The 25375-nt window shown below is 38.9% G+C and overlaps 2 protein-coding genes across 7 annotated transcripts in view; both read right to left on the minus strand.

Moving 5' to 3' along the window:
- Nucleotides 1-9437: 9437 nt before the first annotated feature.
- On the minus strand, nucleotides 9438-17811 carry LOC148189415 (uncharacterized). Its single transcript, XM_088078296.1, has 6 exons — nucleotides 17491-17811; nucleotides 12660-12733; nucleotides 11705-11803; nucleotides 11187-11288; nucleotides 10381-10471; nucleotides 9438-10224 (listed from the first exon to the last, which is right to left on the minus strand). Exons 1-6 carry the CDS (start codon nucleotides 17543-17545, stop codon nucleotides 10214-10216), a joined length of 432 nt encoding a protein of 143 aa, XP_087934422.1. The 5' UTR covers nucleotides 17546-17811; the 3' UTR covers nucleotides 9438-10213.
- Nucleotides 17812-19785: 1974 nt separating this feature from the next.
- The window catches only part of robo2 (roundabout, axon guidance receptor, homolog 2 (Drosophila)), a 428768-nt gene continuing 423178 nt past the window's right edge, over nucleotides 19786-25375 (minus strand). For 5 of the 6 annotated variants that reach the window (XM_088079114.1, XM_088079116.1, XM_088079118.1 and 2 more), the window contains 2 exons: nucleotides 23999-24193; nucleotides 19786-22839 (listed from right to left, as the gene is read on the minus strand). In XM_088079114.1, the coding sequence (XP_087935240.1) occupies nucleotides 22838-22839; nucleotides 23999-24193 (197 nt within the window). In that variant the 3' untranslated portion in view covers nucleotides 19786-22837. Of the gene's footprint in view, nucleotides 22840-23990; nucleotides 24194-25375 lie in introns of those variants that run through there. The other variant, XM_088079115.1, reaches the window with a different exon arrangement.

The following is a 25375-nucleotide window of genomic DNA, read 5'->3' on the forward strand; positions in this document are numbered from 1 at the left end:
CATACAGTCAAATCACATTTTTCTATCAACTGTTGGGTTTTTATGGCCTACCTATGTACTGGTGGGATGTTGAATGAATGCATTAAAAGGAATATTTCATCTTTATTGATGTAAAGTACTACATAATGAACAGTAATGCACTGAAGAAAAGTATTGTATAGTTGGCTGTTACACATGCATGTACTATAACACAGTAGATAGGGATGTCAATTTGGGTAATATGCTTTCAATAACCCATTAGACCCATTAACCAGTAACTAAGCAATTCATTTTAAAATAAATAAATAAATAATGTAAAATGACATGAAATGCAAGAGACCTTTCCATTTAGTACAGCTAACCATTTAGAGGTGGTGTAATTTAAACATTTTGTGATGTAAATGCATTTCCTTTAAGCCTCATTTCCACATTGAAGAAAACCCGCTAACACCCGTCAACATCTGGATTTTTAATGCAATGAGAATATGTACAATGGCATTCACACTAAGGTCAAATGTAGACACACCTGTAGACACAGGTTTTTATCGCCTCTAGCTCCAATCCAGACCGGTGTGCAGTACAGATGGTGTGCAGTACAATAAACTAAAGATGAGTAACCAGTCAAAAATATTCTTGGCGTGTAAGCATTGACATCCCTAGTCACAGACAAACTGACGCCATATTTTGCAAAAAATATCAAAACTTGCCAGGTTCGACAGATTCAATACATTTACATCCAATACCGACCCAATACTGTAAAAAGAATCGGTACTCGCATCATTGTTTAAGGGCTGTTTGCACAGCAATGGTTTTTGCATGAAATGTTAAACTTTTGTTGTGGTTTGGCCTTTCAATCACACGGAAACAGCGCTTTGGACGCCTGAAAAAGCAAACTTTTGAAACCAAGTTCGTGAGTGTAATTTTTTGAAAACACCACCCCTTCTGTCACCGTATTAAACGGCAATGTGTGGATCCTGTGAGAACAGTGATATCACGGCTGCACTTTATGTATGCGCATTACGTTTCAGACAAATAGCCATGCACGAGAAGGAGAACAACAATAACAACAAAGGCGGACTACCAAGCTGTGTTTGTCTCTACTGAGTTTATTAACACTCCTCCAGCAAAGTGTAGATTTGTTGCAGCACTACTGCGATCAACAAAGACGCATGGATCGTTCTCCATTATCTTCCTGGTGGTTTATACTGAGTTCTGTTCTGTAGAATAACGCCTTAATAAAGTGGTGAAGTAATGTCCTAAAACGCGGAAGTCCATTAGCCTTTTAGCTCATCCAGATACCTCATCTTAAAGTCTATGGGTTTTTTGAATGGATTTTTCGGTAAAATGCCTTAAATAAGGTCTGTGGTTAACACAAGCTAAAGATATTTAGACGTTTCGTTCTGCAACATAAAATCCATTAAACATTTTTGAACTTTTAAGGTTTTACTTGACTTAAAAAAGGTGGTTGCTAGCAAGTGGCTAAATGGGACTACAGTGTTTGGGAAGTTACATGTCATCACAGCAGACACAGAAACTCATTAAACCCACTTGTCTGCCATTACAGCTTTACCAACTCGCACTGGAACTTGTACATTTATCTGTTTATCTTATCGATCATGTTTAACGTGTTCTTACAGTGTTTGTAATGCTGACGTTTAATAGGTGCGATGGCGATGTTGTTCGTGTATAGCCTAACAATAGCTTTTTGCAAGTCTCGTAAAATTGTATTCGTCACAGAGCTTATTTTTGACGATAACCAAAAAATCCCATTTAAAATACCATAAGGTTTTTGACCAGGGAACCAGTGCGATGCTTACTTCCTGGTTGGCCTACAAAAATACGTCATCCCTTCACCAATCTATGCACAGGCGTGCAGTGTTCTTCTCTAGTGTATCATGGCAAAGTTACACCGCCAACTACTGGCCTGACATGAATACCACAGCGTTTTTGGTTGTTTTTGCAGATCCGTATAAAAAAGGATCATTTTCACAGTTTTAACATATGAATGCAGACTTTTTTTTTTAAACACAAGGGAGAGAATTTTCCATTTTTAGTAAGGCCACTCTCATCTGAACTTGGCCTTAGTTTAAGAGGCCACTTGCCAAACAACAGGCAGAAAAAAACCTCCAGTGGTATCTTCCAGGGGACTGTCAGTTACCATATTGTAAGAGTCACACGGTAAACAGGAAGCAAAAATAGCCTTCAGTCTTGTGTGTTGTGGCAAGACAAACAACCTGCAGCACAATCCAGTGTGCTTATTGCGTAGTTTATGGAAGAGGAGCTGTAAAACTGTTTGATGAGGGATGTGTCTGGGTGCCTCTGCCATTGTTCGGCACAGTTGAGAATCATTTATCACAATAGGAGCACCTGGTGTTCAGAAAAAGCTTTAACAGAGCAGGAGCTGGAACACCACAACCGGAGCGTCTCAGCTAACAAAGAGAGTGAAAATAGCAACATCTTTCTCCGCATCTATCCCTGTTCCCCTTCATATCTCTCCTTCTTCCCTCCATCTCAGCCTTTCCCTCTCTTTCTCCGCTGCTTTTAGCATGCCTCCATCTCCTCATGTTAATTTGCTGCTTCAGTGACACGCATCATTGGGGGAGTCATTTCTAATAACCCCGCCAGCCCATACAAGTGCCTTTGAGTCATGCACTGAGATGTCATTCAAATTATTAAGCATAATGGTAACAATGATGCATTTCTAAAGCCTTGCTTCCTTCCTGACATGACTACAGTGAGCTCCAACCAATCCTCCGATGTTCTCCCTCCCCCTTCCTCTTCACAGATGAACCCCATGTCGCCATCTCCTTTTTTTGAGGAAGAGCACGTACTGAGCTGCTGGGGTGAATCATTTCATTTCCCTGAACGTTTTGCCACAAGAAAAATCTTTTTATTTCTGAAGGATCTCGGCATGTCACAGCATCCTCAGTGTCACCGTCTTATCACATGTCATGATGCAGGGCTTCCCGTTTTAAAGGGCTTCAAGGTAAGAGGGTTAGAGGTTTCTTTACCTTTTTTTCCCCTGACCTGAGTCAAAGTAGAGTAATTATTCATTCATGCCGGGCCGTCAGGGATGATGCGCGGGTGACATTTTCCCTCAGCTGCTTTGTTGTTGCAGATCCAAGGTAGAAAGGATTGTCAGAGCCTAACATCTGCTGTTTTCTTCCTTAGCCTCAGCTCGGTACAACACATCTCAACAGCTAAGAAAATAACTGAACAGAGCCACTGGGATTCTCATTCTCTCATTTACAGACTTAACGGGTGCAAGCGACAAACGTGAGGCAGATGGCAAGATGAAAATATACCCACACAACAATGTTTAACATTATTCCTGTTATGTTTTCTTTTATTGGTGCAACACAAGCCAAGGTGTAAACTGCTGGGTTACTGTGGCATTGTGTTGAGTTACTGGAATTTGCTGAGAGTTACAAGATTGGGGTTAGTACAATCGACACAGTTTTTTTGTTTGTTCATGTTTACTTTCTAATTTCACAAACATGGCCTTGACTGCTTGCATGATGCCACAGCGTTGTGGATTAAAAAAGCAGAAAGCAGATGCCTTGCTAATAAAGACAATTAAACCGGCAGCTGCACCATCTGCTATTGTCCGTGACCGAAGTAATGAGTTGAAAATGGAGTCGAAGAGGAATTTTGAGATAGTAGCAGTGTGCAGGCACGTCTTTAGCAGCCTCAGAAACGCCAGTGACATGCAGATCCATGAGAGTGGTCAAATCATGCTCAAGTTTTTGCAGAATACATAATATGTATGATACAGCCTTTGCTAAAAGATTAAGCAAAGTTGACATTTACCTCGAGGGACCAAAAACAGATTAAAGATGCAGGATAATATAAAATATCCCTTTAACATAATCTCCTACATTATCCCTTCCTCCTCTCCTCGACACCCTCCCTCCTGCCTCCTGTGTGGCCTGAGCTGGAGAAGATAAGTAGCTGGGCAGTGTGTATGGACAGTGACCTTGCCCGTCTTGGAGTGATTAACTGATTATGCCTCAAAGAAAGGCGACATTCATGCTTGGAGGCCGACAATTGTGCTCCTTGCTGGATACATGCAGCAGGTGAAGAAGAGAGAACATAATCTGCAACAAAAGACCAAGGTCTCCTTTCAGCGATGTGCCAGAGTGCTCTGTTTTAATGTTGCAGCAGAAAATCGAGCTTACAAAGTGTTATACAAAAAGCATAGTAAATAAGCTCTGTCACAGGGAATGAACATCTAGCAATAAATTAAATAGTGTGTGCAGCACTCTAAGGGCTTTGATCGGATTAAATTTGGTTTTATTCTTTAAAGTTAAAAGTTTATTTTACCAAAAAGGGGTTATTATTCGGCAGTGCCACTGAAAACAGCCAGAGCCTTGTGACATTCAAAGGGAGGCAGAGTTTCTGAGCAAGTCCTTGGAAAAGACTTTCTGTGCCCATCACACGTGTATAAGTGCTACTGTGTGAAAAAAACATGAACAAGCTTCCATAATAGTTGGGCTATCTCAGTCTTTATCCGTGTATGTACGTGTATCTGTGTGAATATGTGTGCATGCGCATGTGTGAAAAGCAAAAAGGAATAGTTTTGCATATTTTCGCTCCACTTCATACAACCGGAGACAAAAGCTGGCCTTGGCAAAGCTACTTCTTTTTTCTTCAATGTGGTTTTCAAGCAGAAGGCAGAGCGTGGGTTTAGAAATGATTCTTTTTTTCGTGGACAAGATTTGAAGGATTTTCAGAGGGACACATAGTTTGGGCTCACAATCAGACAAAACAGTCCTGACTTTATGTTTTTACTGTATTTATTGTTTGATTCAGTTGGATATACACTTAAAAAAACAATATAATAGCAGAAAAGAAGACCGCATGCCTCTGGTGATTTAAAGAATATCCAAAAACCTCCCCCAAAATCAACTTAAGATAATGAAATCTAATACAACACCACTGTCACACAGCTACAAGACGAACATTAGTTAACTTGAGGCTTTCTGTTTTTATTTCCATGACATTATACTGCATAATCCAGTCCCAGATACTAGCCTTTAATTAACGAGAGTCAGACAAGGTTTTGGGGTGTCTCCCACTGTGTTCGTTAACACACATCATTAATCAAGGGGGGGTTTCCATTAACCAGGTCACTCAGGATCATGCTAAACAATTAAGCTTTGATTAAGAGATCGTTCATCAAGCCATCCCACCAGCAGCCAATGGCACGTTAAAAACCCACAGGAGCGGGATGCCATGTACCTAAAGCTCAAAAACACTGGTACGCTGTCAGACAAGTGCACTTAGATGAAAACATCTAGTGGCAATGTGTGGTACGACCACACACACACACACACACACGACACACACACACACAGACACACACACACACACAATTCAAGACAGCAAAGTAAAATCCTGCATACATTAGTTTCTTTTCAACAGCTTTTAGGAAGCCATTACAATACAGGCAGTCAATTACTGTTTATTTCTGCCAACAGAGTTTTCTTTTCTCTTGAATAAAATCTCTCAGCTTTCATGAACATCCCTGCTCTCAAGTTGTATGAATAGTCCCTTTTGAAAAGACTGCAAGGTTAAATGTAACCCCCCCCTCCCACTTCCCATCCATCTTCCTGTCTGTCTGCAAAAATGTAAACATCTCATGAAATGCCTTGAACCCAAATCACTTGCAAAATAGACTAAAAAATTAAACAGAATTGTAAACACTCTGACAAAGTTTCCATTAGATTGATTGCCAATTAGCAGCACTTGTCAACTGACAAAGAGGTTAAGAAGTCGGTGCTTTGATATGCAAGTTAGAAAAGAAACAAAACAAGTAACAGGGCTCCAAGAGGCCAAATCATCTATACCTGTACTGCAAGTGCAAAATCATTTGACTGCTTAATAAGTCAAATGCGACAGTCTTAAAGATTATAACGTACGACAAGCACAGTAAAACTGTTAATTAGATACATCAGTCAAAAACTGATATTAAGCCAAAGAGTTAGCACACGATGCATTCTATGCAGTTGCGAGTCTTTTGGCCTCACATATAATAATGCATATAGAAAAATAAGAAGAAAGACACTGTGTAAAAATATGCTTTGCTTTTATCTTTGTTTTTCTCAGTTTGCAGTTCCCATTAAATCGGTTTTTGTGTTGTGCAGGATGAATAATGAATATCACCTGTACCTATGGCTGGCAATTTATCAATATTATATTGTTATTTTGATATGAGATTACACATCATCTTATGAAATTATTTGAAAATCTTAAAATTATAAGAGTTGTCTTCTCTTGGTTTTAATGGCTATATTACAGTGATGAGATTTTCTTAACTTACCGGATTGTTCTGGTTGTTCTATTATTTGCCTATACCAACTTTATCATTTATGATTATTTGTCAAAAAACTCATTGTGTGAATATTTTGTGAAAACACCAATAGTCAAGCCCACAGTACCAATGAAGGAAACATAAGTTCCAGGGCACACCAGGATGCTCAGGTTGACACTTATTTTATCAACAGCTTACATTCAAAACAAAAGAGTGAAATACGTGTTTCTTACAATATCGATATTGAGGTATTTGATCAAAAATATATTGATATTTGATTTCCTTCATATCACTCAGTTCACTGAGTTAGATCATCATCTTAGGCTCTGGCTGCCATAGACTTCAGAATAATAACTAACTTTCTGGTTAATCAAGAAAGAAAATAATTGTATGTTGAAGCCCTAATAAAGACAGAGTTTGCCTTGCTTCTCCAGATATATGAACCATTTTTAACATTAAGTTGTAACATGGTCAATATCATTCCCCCACACTGTCAGAAAGATTCAGCAGCATGGGGATAGTAGACTTATTAAAGAGGAACTGCATGCGTCTGCCCAGACTGGTCTGTTTTGTGACACAAAGCTCGATATATGGAAAGTGTTGGTCAATAACGCCATGTTTTCATCCAAACAGGTGGAAAATTATGTGGCTTCTGGAGTCATTCATCAAATGTGGAGCTATGATGGAAATATATATACAGAGATAAAGACCAAGACAGACAGAGAGAGGGAGAGGGATGAAATGCTAATTTCTGCTGCTTGTCCCCAGCAGCTGGTCTAGCTGTTTGACATGTGTGATGAATGGTGTTGCATTGGTACTGCTGCCCTCTCACCTCCACTCATTGTCACCAGTCCAGAGACAAAGGGGAGGAGAAGAAGGAGGGGAAAAATCCTGCAGCACAGGCAGTAGATGCTTCCTTTCATCAAGACACACACACACACACACACACAGATATATGCATGCACATTCACAGTAGCTCCCTTCTTCCAGTGCATGTGCACTGACATCAAACACACACACATGAACACTCACTCACACGCTGATAACTTGTATCTTCCTGCAGTGTGTATTTGCTGAGCAAAGCTTATTTTCTTCTGCGTGGCTAACCAGTTTTTGCTCTCTCCACAGACCATCTCCGCCAACTGTCTGATGCAACAATTACGCCGCCATATGAAAGCACAGGCTTCTGGGAGAACACAGAAACAGGTACCATCACTGCAAACTGCATATTTGCTGCACATTCTGGCGGAGGTAAGAAATGAGGAGGAGGTAGAAGAGTGCACACTGGTAAATAGTTGGAAATAAAAGATGGGAGCAGAGAGGGAAAGTTGCTTTGTTGGCAAGGAGGAGAGCAGTCATTACTCGTCCTCCTGCCCCCCAGGCACAGGCAGAGGAAGAGCTGTGATATGGGAGCAGTTCCTGCCTAGTCTGCACTGATGGGTTTGTTTAAAGGGTCAGGATAGGCTGGGGAACCTTTCTTATAAATATGAATGCAAAAAGCTCCCAACTATTCAAGAAATAAAAGGAAAATTTAAATCAGTGATGAACGGGCCCTCGCACCTCCATGCAAGTCAGGGGTGCTGGCAGTACACCGTCTGATGTAGCCTTGTCTTTCTGTCAAAGGGGAACACTGCATGCAGTAGTGAAGTAGTATTTCCTGTGATGCTGGAGCTGGAGATGTGTTTAGTTAATTTTCTTTAGGGTGTGTGTGTGTGTGTGTGTGTGTGTGTGTGCGTGCGTGTGTGTGTGTGTGTGTGTGTGTGTGTGTGTGTGTGTGTGTGTGGGGGTCAAAAGGGAGGAGCCAGCATGTGTGACTTGCTGAGCTGCTTGTGAGTTTTGTGAGAATTGACAGCAGCTCCCAAATAAGCAGTTTGATGTTTTCTTTTCCTTACTCCTATATCATATATCAAATTTGTGTGGCTGACATTAATAAAAGGATATTGGGACTCAAGTTTGTTACTTGATCAGAGCATGCTTTTTGTCTAAAAAGGTCTTGATTCATTTTAGGCCAGTTTCCTGTTGTCAGTTGATGGCGCTATAAGTATAATGAAATACTGACATGTATATGTCATCAGGCCAGGACACTCATGCAGCAAGTTTGGGGCAGATTGGACAATGCAAAGTCAAATAAGAGCAGTTTCCTTTGTGATTTTGGAATATCAAAATTCGCGGCACTGCTACAGCTACACCGTTCGACAAAATCTAAAAGGCTAGGCAATTTAGCTATTTTGTTACACATGCATCCTAATTCATAGTTTTGGGGGCTGCTTCATTGAAATTTTCTAGGGGGCACTACAGAGCCATCTTGGCACATCAAAGCAAAAAAATCATATCAAATCAACATATCAAAATTATATTGCAGATGTCTTCAGGCCTGGACTCTCATCAAATGTGTGAAATTAAATATCGGATTATCTGGGGTCATGTTAAAACGGAAAAATTCACCATGCTGCCATGGGAACGCCATTCAGCGAAAACTGACAGGCCTAAATTTTAAGCATCGTCAACGTCTTAAGGATTTTTTTGCCCCATTTAGAAATCAATCAAGTCAACCTGCTAGGAGCTGAAAGTCTAAGTGTAAAACATGTCCTTTCCTTTTGCCAGTAGGTGGCAGTGTCACTTAAAATTGTCATAAAGATGTGTTCAGGGCAGGACTCTTATCAAACGTGAAGTTTGGGGCAGTTTGCACTGGACAGACAACCAGAAAATAAGGAGCTATCCAAGGTCGGATATGTTTGTATATGTTAGAGATGCGGACAATATCCACAAGAATACACATTGCATCTTTGTCGGATCCTATCTTAGCATATCTCCGTAAACAGACAAAATTGCATCTCTGATATCCTTAAATATACATATAATATTCTGAATTCAAATCTGCTCAAGATCTTTGTTGCATTTTTCATATATTAACATTATCTTTGACATATCCTCTATAAGATAATATAAATGGACCTGAAAAAAACCCCAATTCCAGTGAAGTTGGGATGTTGTGTAAAATGTGAATAAAAACAGAATACAATACAAATCCTTTTCAACCTATATTCAATAGAATATACCACAAAGACAAGCTATTTAATGTTCAAACTGCTAAACTTTATTGTTTTTTTGCAAATATTTACTCATTTTGAATTCCATTCCTGCACCACATTCCAAAGAAGCTGGGACAGGGGCAATAAAAGACTGGGAAAGTTGAGGAAAGCTAAAAAAAAAAAAAGCCCTTTTGGAACATTCCACAGGTGAACAGGTTAATTGAAAACAGGTGAGTGTTATGATTGGGTATAAAAGGAGCATCCCTGAAATGCTCAGTCATCCACAAGCAAGGATGGGGCGAGGTTCACCACTTTGTGAACAACTGCGTGAGCAAATAGTCCAACAGTTTAAGAACGTTTCTCAACGTACAATTGCAAAGAATTTAGGGATTTCGTCTACAGTACAACACATTTTCCTCTTCTTTCCCTTTTCCTTTCATGTTTCCCTTTTACGTCATACATATTAATGTGCAACAGTGTGCTTTACAAAATAATATAATGTGCATCATTACAGCATGACACGTTCAATTGAATAATCAACACATAAAAGTATTTACTTATTTTGTTCCAACTTCCTGACCTTTAAATGTGATAAAGAGGTTCAACAACTTCACTTTAGACTTACAGTGTTCCTTTAACATGTACGACAATCTAACCGCTGCTGAAATGTTTTGAAAAACTTATTAGACAATATCACCTCTCTCAGTTAAGGACATTCTTTAACTTCAGTTCAGGAGATCCTTTAACTCTCTCCGCCCTTGCTTCAGAGTACATTTTGGCTGATAGGAATCTCCCTTGTGCTAGCTTGACCATCCTCTGCAATATGCGGGCAAAGTCCTCTTTCCAGTGCTGGCACAAGTTCACCACAGGTGGACGGATCCTGTCAACTTCATTGCACAACTGAAAAGAGTTGATGGAGAGGGAAAATCCATTACTCATTTTACCACATCATCTATATATTGAAGGAACAGTGCAACGGACTGCTTATAACAACATCAAAGGTGTGTTTTGAATAACTGAAAACTGACTGAATGTATTGTAATTCATATCACTTACCTCTGAGGGTGTTCTTAGTAAGGGGTATTTCTTCAGTACATTCACTGTCATGCCATCCAGAGAATGCATCCTCACCTATTAAAGCAGGCACCTGTAGGAAATAAAAAAGTGAAAAGGAACAGTTACACCATACAATGCAAAAATAGTTAATCTCACCTGAACTTGAATTTTTAAACACACTTTCACACAGTCTTCAATAATGTTCATAAACACTCCCTGTAAAATATTATTCTTCACAGTAACTTTTCTGAAAAATGTACAGTACTGGGCAAAAATCTTAGGCCACCATAGATTTTTTTGTTTTAGAAAAGTTGATATGAAGACATAATATATACATTTATTGCATAGTCTCTTTATGAAGATACAAAGAATACGGAGAACATGTTTTAAAACAGCAAAGAAATCTAAACAAAATGGCTTCTTTTGACTGAAGTCAATATTTAGTGTGAAACATGGAATCATACCACAATAACAAAAGGTAGCTTAAACAATCAATACTGAGCTTTGGACATGTCTTGAATGCTACCTGGTGTAAATACACCAGAAAAAGTATTTTGAATTTCATATTGCCTGCCTACGAGAGTTCAAGATATGCTAAGTGGAAATGGAGGTCACGGTAAATATTTGCAACTTAAGCCTGATGACTGTTTTATTCTGAAATATTTGCATTTTTAATACTGTACAATGGTTGTATTTTAGTGGAGACTACTGAGAAATAAATATGTATGGCCATTATAACCTTGCTAAAATAAAGTTCAGAGTGGCCTAAAACTTTTGCACAGTACTGTATGTATGAATTTACTTACTCTGGACTCATATCTGCAATGAGCTCTTTCAGCTTCCGTAGACTCTCTGGCTCTCCTGTGCCCAAGCTTCTCCTTGCATGCGAGGGAATGGTGCCAGGTATACTAACACAAACAACACACCCCCCTGTCTACATCAGAGGGGCTGAGGTGGAGCAGGTGAACAGCTTTAGGTTCCTTAAAATTACCATCACCGAGAACCTGTCTTGGTCATCACACATCACCACCCAGCTTAAAAAACCACAGAAAAGGCTCTACTTCCTACGGAAACTTAGGAGGGCGAAATTTCAGAGCAAGATCCTGGATAACTTTTACAGAGGAGCAATAGAAAGCATACTGATTGCAAACATCACCAACTGGCATGCTTCGTGCACGGCCCAGGACAGGAAGGCTCTAAAGCGGGTGATTAAAACTGCCCAGAACATCACTGGTTCCCATCTACAGAGCATCAGTGACCTCGGTTAAGTGAGGTGTCTGAATAGAGCCCAAAGGATACTGAAAGACAGCCACAGTCTGTTTACCCTGCTGCCATCTGGAAAAAGATACAGAAGTATCTGCTGCCGAACCACCAGACTATGGAGCAGCTTCTTTCCCCTGGCTGTGAGACTCCTCAACTCCTCCTTCAACGCCAAAAAGATGTAGCAGGATTGAGGGTCAACTTTAATTTAATTACTTCTTAAACCATTTTTAAGAAAAATTACAATGAATCTACCTTGTACCTTGTAAAACAGAAATAACCCCCACAATTAAAAACAATTTAATGAACACATCTAAATGAAGTATTAACATTATGCACTTGTATTCATTGTTGTATTCTATATCATTAGATGTTTTCAAAATTAGAACAGAAAATAACCAGCTACATAAAACTACTCAAAACTCTGTAACTAACGAAGCTGTTACCATCCAGATTTTGGACACAAGCCATTGTGAACACCATTTGGACACAAGACTCTGATGCAAATTTAAAAAATGCACTGCAGGATTTGAATGATGCCACCAGCAGCAGCATGCCCAAAGAACTGGATGGAATTTTCATAGTAGCTGCTGATTTTAATCAACTCATCCTTCAACTCCAAAGATGTAGCAGGATCAAGGACGAAAGTAATTTTGTTTTTTAGACTTGATTTAAAAAATGACCAATAAATCTATATTCTCTACCTTCTTCTACCTTCCAGATTGGTAAAATATCTGTGAGAAAAATTCAATTATGAATAAAGTTATTTATACTCTACCAACAAACTGACATTTAAAAGACAACTGTAAACATACTTCTTGGGATGGAACTTTAATTATTTCCAACTAGAATTATATGCAACTCTGCATGTTAACTTTCTAAAGTACATTAGTGACACAATGGAGTCACACTATAGTTCACATATGAGCTACTTCTTAAATGTTTTATCAGTAAAACTGACAAAACACATAATTATGATTTTGACTTTTTTTTTTTTTTTTTTAGAATTGAAATCTTACCTGTCTGTTGTCAAAGGATGCTCGTTTTCTATGTAATCTGCCAAGCCACACTGTTTCTCCATCTACTTCATGACCTAAAACGATTGGTCATACATACACACACACACACACACACACACACACACACACACACACACACACACACACACACACACACACAAGAGAAAGAGAAAGAGAGAGAGAGAGCAAATTAGTCATTTTTCTGAACAAAAAAAAAAAAACAGGTATTAAGATAAGTCTTAAGTGAGTAAAAAACATGCTCGCACTTTCACATTACCATTATGTGCATGTCTACAGACCTCATAATATGTATATTGTGAGTGCGGCTGTGTGAACTGAGCCATGACCGTTCGTCCCAACAAACTGTTACAGCATCATTACACATGACAATAAACAGGCTGTATAATGTTAACATTACCTGCACATCACACAGAAGTGGCTGTTTTTTTTTTTTTTTAAGATTATTTGCTGGGCTTTTTACCTTTATTTTGACAGGACAGCTCAAGTGTGGAAGGGGGAGAGAAAGAGGAAATGAAACGCAGCAAAGGGCTAGGGCCAGACTCGAACCCACAGCTGCTGCGGCAGGGATGCAGCCCCTGCACATGAGGCGCCTGCTCCACCACCTGAGCCACTGGGTTCTCCCAGAAAGAATGTTTTCCTGTGTAGGAAAACACACAGGAAAACGACTATTGCTAATGTTACTTAAATGAACGGGACTGCTTAGCGGAAATGAGGGTTTCAAGCACAGCCTGACATTGACAAAAGGATAAGAGGAGGGGGGCATACACCAGAGCTTCACTCAACCAAGCTAACGTTAACTAACAAACAAAAATCTCACCAACTAATATCCAGTTAAGAACTTAAACACAATGACACAGGGAATGACTAGCATGGGTAACGTTAGCGATTTTTTCCTACTATTTTTACGTAAAAAAAAAAGAAAAAAAAAAAAGGCTTACGTAGCTGTTAGCTGAAGTTAACGTTAGGTACCTAGGATAACATTAGCTACTAGCGTAACTTTAGCAAACTTAATTTTGGCTAAAGTTAATGTTAGCTACTAGCATAAATTTAGCTAATGTTACTTTAGCTAAAATTAACATTAGGTAGCTAGCGTAGCTTTAGCTTATGTAAACAGCTAAAGTTATATTAGTTAGTTAGCAAGCGAGTTGTTCAACTCAACTAGACAAAAGCGTTAAATATAACATATTGCATCTATGTTGAACTGTAACGTTAACTTAGCCCATATTTTTGGGGGGATGCCCAACTGTTGACTGCAACTAGCTAACCGTAATTCTGATCATTTTCTAGATAATGCTAGCTAGCACTTTAGCCATTTAGTTCAGTTAAGTCAGTTTTCACTAAGTTAAATACCACACTACATCTTCAGTTTTCAAAGTCAGCCTAACATTACCCCTGAGTCTCCATGCCTCCTCTTCTGTTAGGTTCCTGTCTGACTCCTCCATCTCCTGGAGGAGCTCCTCTGTTGAAATTTCCTCATCAGTTCGGGGGCTCCATCCTCTGGTTTTCTCCAACTACCACATGCTGCAGCATGCAGAATGGGACGGGGTCTGACAAATTTTACTTATTTAACATAATTCATATTCAGTACTTACAGTGTATTCACAGTCCATCTTCAACATGCCTCAAGTGAATACAAAGCCCATATCCTACAGTCAAACAATGCGCATGTACGGAAAAACAAGGGTCCTAGATATGCAGTCCTGAACCTGCGGTCCTGAAACTGCAGCCTGCAAGAGAAGGTTATATCTGCAGGCTTGCAGGCAGCAGTTTCAGGACCGCAGACCTAGGACCCTTCGGACCCTTTTTCCCGTACATGCGCACTGCTTGGCTGTAGGAATTGGCTTCTTATTCACTTGACACATGTTGAAGATGGACTATGAACAGACCGTAAGTACTGAATATGAATGAAGTTAAATTTGTCTAAAATGAGACACAAAAATTGGGGACAATAGTTTTAAGTAATTCAATGAAGACATAGCTTCATTTTGCCAAGACCACATATATTAATTGTTAATTTAGTAAGAATAATGTTAATTAGGTTAATTCTTTCCAGCAGCCTAAATAAATTTCCAAAGATAAAAGTATGTCATGATCTGTCTTAAGTTATCAGCGTACATTAAGGCAGCTTTTTTACATTTACACTTATATATATATATATATATATATACTTTTTTTCTACATATCTTGCCAAGTTGCTCATTGCCAAATTTGAAGTTGAGCAGATTAATCCTATGGGACAAGTTTGCATAAGCACCACGGTGGAAATCGTCAAAAATGAGCACAAAATTCAAAATGGCCAACTTCCTGTTGGGTTTTGGGGGTGTGTCCAAGAAGCTTTTTTGTGTGGCTGGGCATAATACACGAGTGTACCGAATTTCCTAATTGTAGGTGAAACTGGCCATTGGGGGTTCACGTTAGTTACACACACTACATTATTCTCTAGCTGTGTGGGATGTTTTAAAGGTCTAGTATGTTAGATTTCAGGGGATATATTTGCAGAATGAGAATAAAATATAGTAAGTAGGTTTTAATTAGTTTACAATCACCTGAAAATAAGAATTGTAATGTTTTTGTTACCTTTTAATGAGCCACTAGCCCAGTAGCCCACAATGACAAAAACAAACTCCGGCTCTAGATGATACAGCCATTCGTGTTTTTGTGTCGGCCACCATACTTAGCAGCCCCTCCACAATAAGCCAAACTGTGCTGGAAGAACACTGATTTTTTTTGGAGAGGAAGAGACCTCTGCGGATAATTCAGCTCTTGGAAAAAAAAACAAAACAAAAAAACTCCTTAACGTCAGGATCTCAAGTTGTCAGAGAAAAAAGGTAAGTATAAATTAGCACGTGGATATACGGATAATTCTACTTTCGGTAAAAACCTGCTAAGCAATGAATACTAAAATATTTCTAATCAGGAGTTTACACTTGGCACTTGTGAGAAGTTTCAGCTTGTTGCAATCTGCAATTCTCACCTGATGCAACCAAATCCTACAAATCGCTCCTTTAACCTTTCTTTCTCAATTTTGCAGTAAACTGGTTTGTCGTGACAACATCTATCGTAATCAGAGTAATGGATAATGAGAAACAGCTCCAAACTGCTAGATATCTGCTGGAGAAACATAATATCATAGCATTGTGAATGACTTGTAGTTTCTAAAAGGGCTTTAATGTGTGCATATGAGGAAAAAAAGGGAAAGTAAAACTGACAGCATTGCAAAGAAAGGTACAAAAAGACCATCTCTGGAAGCAGCACAAACTTATATTCAAAATAATGAAATCTCAATGAAATTAAAGCTGACACTAATGTAAACAAGTGTAAACAACTGCACAGCTGAAAAGGAGACTATTTTTAAAATTCAGACATGAGCACAGCGTGAAAAAATTGTGCACCCTCTGACTACAGAGCATGCTCTAATAATGCACCATCAGTTCAAATGCTCTTTTAGATAAACAAGATCATAAATAAACTATTTTTTATTGCCTAAATGCACCCTGAGATGTTATCCTTGGTTTAAATATTGGGACAAAGGTCAGGGAGAAATTGGTTGATTTTTGCATGAACATCGGATAAAGGACAGCCAAGAATAACAGAGCAAATAACAGCTGAAAACTGATACTGAAAAATAAAGAGAATAATTTCTGATATTTATGAAAGACTAAGAATGTCAAAACTCTCAGAGACACACCACCATCTGTGGTCCGTAATGTAACATTCACTGGTTCCATGTAACCATTTGTCTCTCTACATCGAGCATGCATACTGGGAAATAACGGAGGAACTGAGCAAGTCACACAACGAAAAAAAAAGTATCTCCCATTCATAAATATTCAAAGACATACATGCATGAAAAACACATTCTCATAGCATATATGAGTACATCATCAGCATCCAGGAATAACAGTTCGACTTGAAATAAATTAAACACTTTTCTATCACAAGACACATGTTGAAAGAGCAATGGTTCTATGAAATACCAGCTAGTAACATGACACAAAGGGACTGTACTTTATTTATTAGAGTAGGATGATGGCTGGGGTGTGACATCTTTTTTTTTTTTATGTCATGACCTTCTTAGGAGCTACAAATATTTTCATTTGAGCTTCCTTGAGTGACTGGGGAAAAATGCATGACCCTCCCTCCACCATAAATAACTATATTTCACAGTTTCTGGATATGACACGTGGTTATTTTGGAGATTTTTTTAAGGAAAACATGCCTTTCAAACCTACGTGTGTATTGGGGTTTTGAGGATGCTTAAAATAAATACAAAACACAGGCATTTAAAGTTGAATTTGCCTTTCTAAGCCAATTTTTTTTTTAAAAAAGTTGAATGGTGCGTGTCCCCCATTCTGAACCAACCCTGCCTCCTAATAAATTACGAACAGTCCCTAACCTGACTATACTAATAAGTGAGCTCTTGTGAAAAGTCTATTCCACCTGCGAACTACGATTGGGCAACACAGATGAATACAGAGATCCCCTCATCATCAGCAGGCTAGTGACTATGTGCAATGAAAACAAAGTCAGTGTGCCAGGCATTAGCCAAGTTCCATAAACTTACTTACTTAAGTACAAACAGGAGTCATCACATATTCGCATGCAGTACAGGCGCCCAACAACTTTGTGAATTTGCCTTTAAAAACAAACCGGGGAGCATGAAAACCAGCAGCAGCTCTGTCATCAGATGTCAGGCACTGAGGCCTAAAAACAAACACGGACCACCAATACAACAATCACTAGGCCTGACAAACTGTTGCTCTTCTCATTAAAACAGCCGCTTACAAACACACAGAGTTAGCCGTCTTACCTTGTTCCAGGTGTCCTTCCTTCACCAAGACCTCCAGTTTTATAATCCGCGACATCTGTGTTGGATGGTATGATATTTAACATTTATTTTTCGACGAAGAGGTGCTCTCACACGGTCTATATTTAGCGCACTGTCTGTGTATTCAACTTAATTCAGCTCGCAAACTTGTGTTTACTTTATACGTTTGAAGATGGACATACTATAGGATAGCAATGTTTCACTTTTGAACAGTATTTCATGACAACTCGCAAATCGCGCAAATATGGCGACATCTGACAAGAAACTAGCTCAGGTGCTCCTGATTGACAGCGTGGCGCGTTCACTGATGGAATAGTCCATCAGTGGAAGGAGGGGGGGGGTAAGTTATTATCTATGGCGCACGGTTCAACTATGCTGACTTTAAATATATTTACAAACTGTTGCACCTGTTCTAACTAAAATAAAAATAATAGTAATAATAATATACCTCATTTAAAGACCACTTTAAAACAGAAAAAACATTTTTGGACAGATGTATCCCGATATATTGCTGATAACATTCTGTCTGAATTTTCTCTTTGCTGGCATATGCACTGTAATGTAATAACTATACTTGAAAAATTCAGATAAGTAAAATCAGTTTCATGATTATTTTAGCAAAGTGTCATATTCATAAATCCAAATTTAGTCATTCTAAACCTTCATTTATAGTATCTGAAAATGAAACTGAACAGTATATTAGTACCAATTACAAAAAGCTACAAAAAACAGTCAATTGTGTGCCTTGTTTTTATTTAAGGATTCTCCTTGGTTACGTTGTTTTGTTGTCTGTGTTAATGGCTTCTTTGTCTGAATGTTTTTTTTCTATTGTAAATAAAGATTTGACATTTGAAAAAAAAATACAACAAATATGGACACCCTAGTCCTGTGTTCAATTAAACTCCTCCAAACTCAGCCCTGAGTGTCATACTTCCAACTTTTAGTGCAATTCTGCAACTGTTTTGCAGTTACACAGGAGTCTGGACCAAATAAAAAATGTATCCCAGAATTCATCAGTGGCGAAAGTTTTTAGTTTCATCCAAAGCGCTACCAAACATCTGACCTCGAATCAAATAGATGAGGCAGCTGCACAGATCTCTGACAAGAGGGCACTTTGCCACTAGACCCATTAGGTAGAACCATGAGAAATGCAAACTACCCACTGGAGCTGGCCTTCATCACGACATGAAGTGACAGCACTCCTTATGTGATGAATTGGTATGTAGATCTACCATTTTCATGGCAAATAAGAACACAACCTTGTAAGACAACCACCACAGCTGAAACACTTTAAGGGGCTTAAGGCTCGTGCTGCAGAGCTTCCATCACTAAGAGCAAATCCCACAAACAGCTGGCCTACTTTAATCGTTTTTTGTATGGATTTTTCCCAGCTTTTTTTTCTGTTATTAGGAAGTCTATAGCAATAGAGCATTTCCTATGACGGGCGAAGACTCAGTGTGCTTAAGATTAAAACAAAAACAGCAAAAAATGGCAAATATAATTTAAAATTAAAACATGTAACATGGGAAATATATTATGTATATAAACAAAGATGATAAAAAACTCATATATGAAATAGGAGGTGGAAAACACTGATGCTGATTCACACAGCACACTGCTCAACAGACAGTAGTAAAGCAGCTACCATATCTAAACATATTATTGCAAATTTGTGGTCACCAAAGGGGGTGTGAACTGTTCAAAGGGTTGGTCCCTGTATGGATTATAGTAAAACCGAGAGGGATATGGAAAATGCTCACTGAAGAAGTATCAAAGAATAAGACCATCTTTTTTGTTAATGTATATTTGAACATAATGCTGATACAATGCTGGCCCTCATTATATATCCAGTTTTGCATCATTTCTTTCACAATTATTTTACTGATCTCCATGTAGGAGAGCTTGAAAGCAAGCTGCCTGTCTCAGTGATTTAGGAGATTTGGATTTGTGTTTGAAGTTGCTCCTCCAGAAGGATCAAGGCAGGGATTGGTTTGACATGAAAAGCACAGCTGAGTCAGGAGCTCGTTCACAAACACACACAGTAGGCTACACACACATCACAAAATAACTATGCATGTTGTTGCTGAGTCAAGCACTATAAGGAAATAAGCAAACTTGCCATTTGTTCATGTTCCTGTTGTTGCAGTTTGAGGAGGTGGGCCCCGAAAACAGAAATATTACAGCTAAGAGACAAATTGTGACATTTTACCATGTATTTTTCAGTTCATTTATCTTTTTTTTTTACAATCAATTTGGACAAACAGGGATTTTAGGCAATTTCATTTTTCAAAAATATTTTATTTGATATTGATCCAGGTACAAGGAAAAAAAGAACATGGATTTATCTTACAGGACATGGGAATGAGACTGTAAAAGTTTATTTTCTTGATCCACTCTCTTCTTAGACAAGGACATGCAAGTGAATACAGAAGGTGGTTTACAGAAAAAAAAAGAGAAAAAGGCAGAATGTACTGTACGGTAGAAATGGCATTGGATCGGGGTGTCACCTCACCCCATACTGTACAGAAAGACTTCACCCAACAACTTTCTCTTTTTGTCATTTTTAATCCTCTTTTATAGCAAAAAGGCAACACACAGATAGGCTACAAAGAATCAACAATATTGAGAAAATGAACAAAAGAGAGGGAAAGCCAAAGTACTTTCATCCTTCCAAAAAGACGTTTTCTCTATTGTCTTGACAAGCAAATTGTGAGCTTTTTTGCTCCTTGTGTTCAAAAAAGGTTTTAAGTTTCTTTCGTTTTGACATGAGAGGAGCAGTGCGGTGAACATGCAGGACGAAGAGTGACTCAGACGACTACTGACCCGGCACCTCACCCGTGCTGTGAGCACAGTGTGCCTATCATCTCCTTATTGCCTCGCTGCTCGGCTCTGACAGCAAACTTTACAAGGAACAAAAAACACATTTTATATTCCACAAATCTTTATGCATATTTCACAATATATTTTTATTATCATTTTAATAAATACAAAACGACACTGTGATTTGAAAGAAAACAATGAGTATTAAAGAGACACTAAAACGCATTAGACATTAGAAATATCAATCTTAATTTGGTATGTTCTTTTACTGACATCTTGTCTTAAGGTGGATGAACCAGCACATTATACTAAGAATCAAAAGCCACAGCAGAAAAGAAAAGAGGGGACGACAGAATCGGACATGAGAGGGATATTTTTGTCGATGAAAATGGAATGGCATAATTGAGTGGAGATGCGTATGGATATATACACATATATACACATACATAAACACCACCAGAATGTAAAATAACCTGAGATACTCTTTGCACCTCATTTCCAGAACACTGGCCACTGGGTGGATGATATAAAATGACAATGGCATGACGACAACAGTACAACAGCATCTGACGGCCTTTAGTTTCCACCCCCCTTTTTATCAACATTAGCAGTACAAAAAAAGACAAAACAAACAGTCATTGAACCACAAAAATCCTGAACATTAATATTGAAAACATTGTTGTAAGCAGCGTTTTGGAGTCAATAAAAGGCATACAAAGAAACAAGCTTTTTTATTTTAAAAAAGGACAACCAATAAAAACATTGTCTGAAAAGACCAAAAATTGAGATTTAGAGGCTGAGAAGTCGAAAGCGGCAGATGATAAGAGTGTTTTGTGGCGGCCAGGCAGAAAGAAAGTGTTCTGCTCCACACTGTGGCTGTAGACATGGAGGCAGTGGGACCTGCTTGTTAATATACAAGGCTTTTTCTCCATTATCACTTCAAACAGTGACTCGAAGCTACATTGTAAATCGTGCACACACCGTTTCTTCTCATATTGACACAAGATGTGCTGATCATATTGGCAACTGAGGCACCAACCTTTAGAGCAACAATAGCTTACCGAATTTTAACAGCACTTAGCTGGACTCAGCAGGTGTTTTTTTTCTCAAACGATACTGCACCACAAATAATAGAATGAACATGAAACAGTAAGTGCTCTAAAAAGCAAAATGATGAAACCAAAGACATAAAATTCAAAGCATAAAATATGTAAACAAATCATGTTGCTCCACTGATATTTTAGGTAGGCTTGGGAGTATCATTGGTACTAATAACACACAATACTCTGTGATGTCTGCTTACCTATTAAGGCAACAGAAGAATCATAAATCTGTCTCTGTAAGTGCCATGGCTGAGCATGTGGACAGATTTCACTGACCCCCCCTCCCTTTTGGTTGTTTAATGATTAGTGTGCTGTTACTGTATTGAATAAGGAGCATAAACTCAGAGTAGAAAGGATTATTTAGGCAGTAAATCATAAAAACTTGAAATGCTTGAAGACCCTTGTATAAAAGAATAAAAAATAAAAATTCCCTTTGCCTTCTTCTAAAACCAGGGCAATGCCTGGAGTTGCCCAAAGCATTGACCACAATGTTTCTGCCAGCAAAGTATTGTTTCAGGGCAGTTAATAAAGAATTAAATAATCAACTCTGTCACCTACAGTAATACAGTATCCTCTGTGTACTCCCAGCCTTGTATCTGCCCCTCAGACCCTCAGGAACCTTGCGTGTCTGCCACCCAATTAGTCTTAACTATGGAAATGGGTGCCTTATTTGTTGCTGTCTGCGAGCAAAGCCGTACTCTTTAATATCTCTCTGTACACTAGTATATAATTTTCTTCTCTTTACTTTACAGTACAGAAACTCCTCTTCACATATTCTTCCGGTTCTTCATGTCAGCAGGAGCTATGTTTTTGTGCTTATCACCAAAAATTGCAGTGCAAAAACAATAATTAATAATAATAATGATAATAATTAATGGTAACTATTAACAAACAATGGATTATAAAACAATTATTTTATGGCACAACAGCCACTCAATTCACATATAGTACAAATAACCAGATAAAACCAACTGTTCCTGTATATGGAAATAAAAAGCTCAAACTGAATCAGGCTTGCATAGCAATGCAACAACAAGGTAAAGAATATATTTACAGGAAACAAAATTCCATTTTGCCTAAGGGCAGTTTTACCAGAAAATTTGTTCTCGTATAGATGTTTTCTTTTTTTTTTGACTTGCTTTTTTCTAACAAAAAGAAAATTACAGTAAGGTAGGAGGTGGAAAATATTTTCTTGAGGACGAAAACATAGTGAGATGTACAGTATGTCTGTGTCTATACATCACATTTACAGTTCTGTGACACTGCTTTTCTCTGTGGTACCTTCAGCTGCACTCCTTCCCTCTGAGGACACACAGATAAGGACAAAGTTCGCTACCCCAACAAGGAGGGCATCATTCGTTTGAGGACAGACCGGGTTTTCTCCAGATCACATCCCAGGCAGATCACTCTGTGAGGAGGAAGGGATATAAAATAAAAGTGTTTAAATTAAGAACGGCAAAAATTTTGGGTAATTGCTCAGCTTAGCATAAATCAGAATAAATTCTACTGGCCGAATTTGCCAAATAATTGAAGAAATTGAATTCCAGCTCACATTAGCTGTCAATACACTGAACAACTATGAAAGGAACAAATTTACAGGAGTGACATACAACTTAGCAAAGATATTGTATCAAGCTAATCAAATATTATCAAAGGCTAAAAGACTGATAACAGCTAGCGATTTTTATTATCATTATTTTAGGTTTTTATATCATTCCGTAGCTTTAGAAGTGTTCCAAATGTATTAAAAAATTTGGTCATAGTGTCTTTTTTTTTAACCTCAAAATGTTTTGTTTTTCCAAGCCCTTCTAAAAACTTTTTTCCACGCATGATGTGACATAGGTTTCTGCTCTGTGTCATTTTACCCTGCAGAAAACAAGGATTTAAAAATTGCCACTGATCAGTTAGTTTAATTTAGCAATGTAGAAGCCAAACTAATGTAGCATCCACAGCAGTAGGCTACACTGATAAGCGTCTGTGCTGTGGTACACCTGCGTAATGGTGTTTATACAGAGCAAATGTAACGTCATATTAAATCTAAATGTGTCTTCACCTGAATAAATAAAGGTTAAATAGCACCGCCTTCCACTTCAAAGCTCAAATCCTCTTGACTCAAACTTTTCTCACTGTCTATATGGACATGAATGGTGTGTAGAGGGGGGGCAAGGGTGGGCGGGATCAGCGTTGTAACCTATGTCACTGCTTTATTTGGTTCTAACAGTTGGATGGGAGTTTCCATTTGAAAACAGAAAAGTATCCTGATTGACATAAAAAATACATCCCTATCAACAACTCTAAAGCTCTCTATTTACCATGTCGTATGTCATTTGGTACATCTGTACACAAACAGAAATGTAAAAAAAAGCAAGTTGCTGTTTTACAAGGAGTTGTGCGCTGTAATTTTCTCAATTTTCTTAAGTCAGGTGCAGTGGTCTCCCGGAGTCTTGTTGTCACAGTTCGGAGGTAATTATTGTCAGATTTGTTAGACTACACAACATGACTTTTTTTCACTATACATGCCATGCTGTATATCATAAAACACTGCTGCAAAATACAAAATTACTCACATAACTCTCCAGAGTAATGCCCCTGTCCGTTGGTCCCCAGGAATTCGGCGTGCTCTGTGGCGGTCCACTGCTGTGGCTGTCGTGGACCCTCGGTCTTGCGTGGCCCTGTCGAGCCCTTGGAAGAGGCTGTGCCAGAGGAGCTGTGGCCACCAGGGGAGGGGAAGGATGGTTTGTTGTATGGCAGACACCCGTCCTCTGAAAACACAGCGGGAGCACAAGGCATACTTCAAGTATGAAAAGTAGGCAGAACATGTGACTTTTTATTGTTGCAGTGAAACACATCTAACATCTGATGCATGGAGACAAAGAGCACTTTGCAAACCCCCCCTGCTCCTGACATCTGCAGAGTGGCAGTGCCAACAGGCTATGCCAGGGCGTGCCACAGAGAGGACTCTCAGCCTTGCACATGGCCTTGCAGCTACCAGCCTTATGAGGGTGTAAAAACAATAACAGAGGGACCACTGGCTACTGTGGCACCCCCCCCCCACTGCAGGGCAGCATAACATTGACCCTCAGCAGTCTCCGTCGTTGCGTGAAATCTCATCAAACTGCTCCCTACTGCTCCACTAATGACTGTAATAGAGCCTGCCCCGACCTCAGTGGATTCTACTGTGAATCCGTCAGCACTCTGACACATATGGGAATTCACCTATGGGGTTTTTTGCAAAGATGCTGATTACGGCACCTGTCTTTGTCTCACAGTCTCAGATTAACTGTCTGAGAAAATCCTGGCACAAAGAGGGCAGGACGCTCAGCATGGAGGTCTCTAATGGTCACGAACAACATGCATGTACGCACACACGCGTGAAAACCGACACACACAGATGGGGTGTAGAGTGGCTGCTGTTTGTGTGAGAAAAGAAAGCTGAGGCGATTAGAGTGCATTTCAGTTGCTGGGGCCTCCTGCCTTCCTTGGAGCGGAGCAGGATGATATTGGCAACAGTAACAGGGGCGTTGGGGAGGCTGAGGGGGGCATTCTGGAAACCAGAGCAAGTGGCAGACAGTGCAATCTGTTCATGGGAGCCCAGTCTCAGCACAGCATGAAAGCTAACTTCAACATGAGAACTCAAAGTAAAATCCCTCATTGTCGAGCCACAGCAGCAGCAGAACTCCTGTGTGCTTGTTGTTTTCTTGCTGCAAGTCTTTTTCAAAAAAATACCTCAGTCAATAGCAGGAATGCGAAGTCTAGATGTTTTACTTCCTTAGTAATAAATAATTGGCAGTAAGCAAAATAATTTTATGGATTTTTGTTTGATTGTGAAGTGATGCATAACTGGTTTATATCACACAAAAACATGTTAGTCTTTCATTTTTAGAAATAATCAGGGTAAGTGTACTACCCTTTAAGGACACGTGGCTTCCCTGAAATTTTTGTAT

This window comes from Plectropomus leopardus, chromosome 6 (genome assembly GCF_026936395.1).
Source record: "Plectropomus leopardus strain MGB_pleo_1.0 chromosome 6, ASM2693639v1, whole genome shotgun sequence".
NCBI classification, from domain to species: Eukaryota; Metazoa; Chordata; class Actinopteri; order Perciformes; family Serranidae; genus Plectropomus; species Plectropomus leopardus.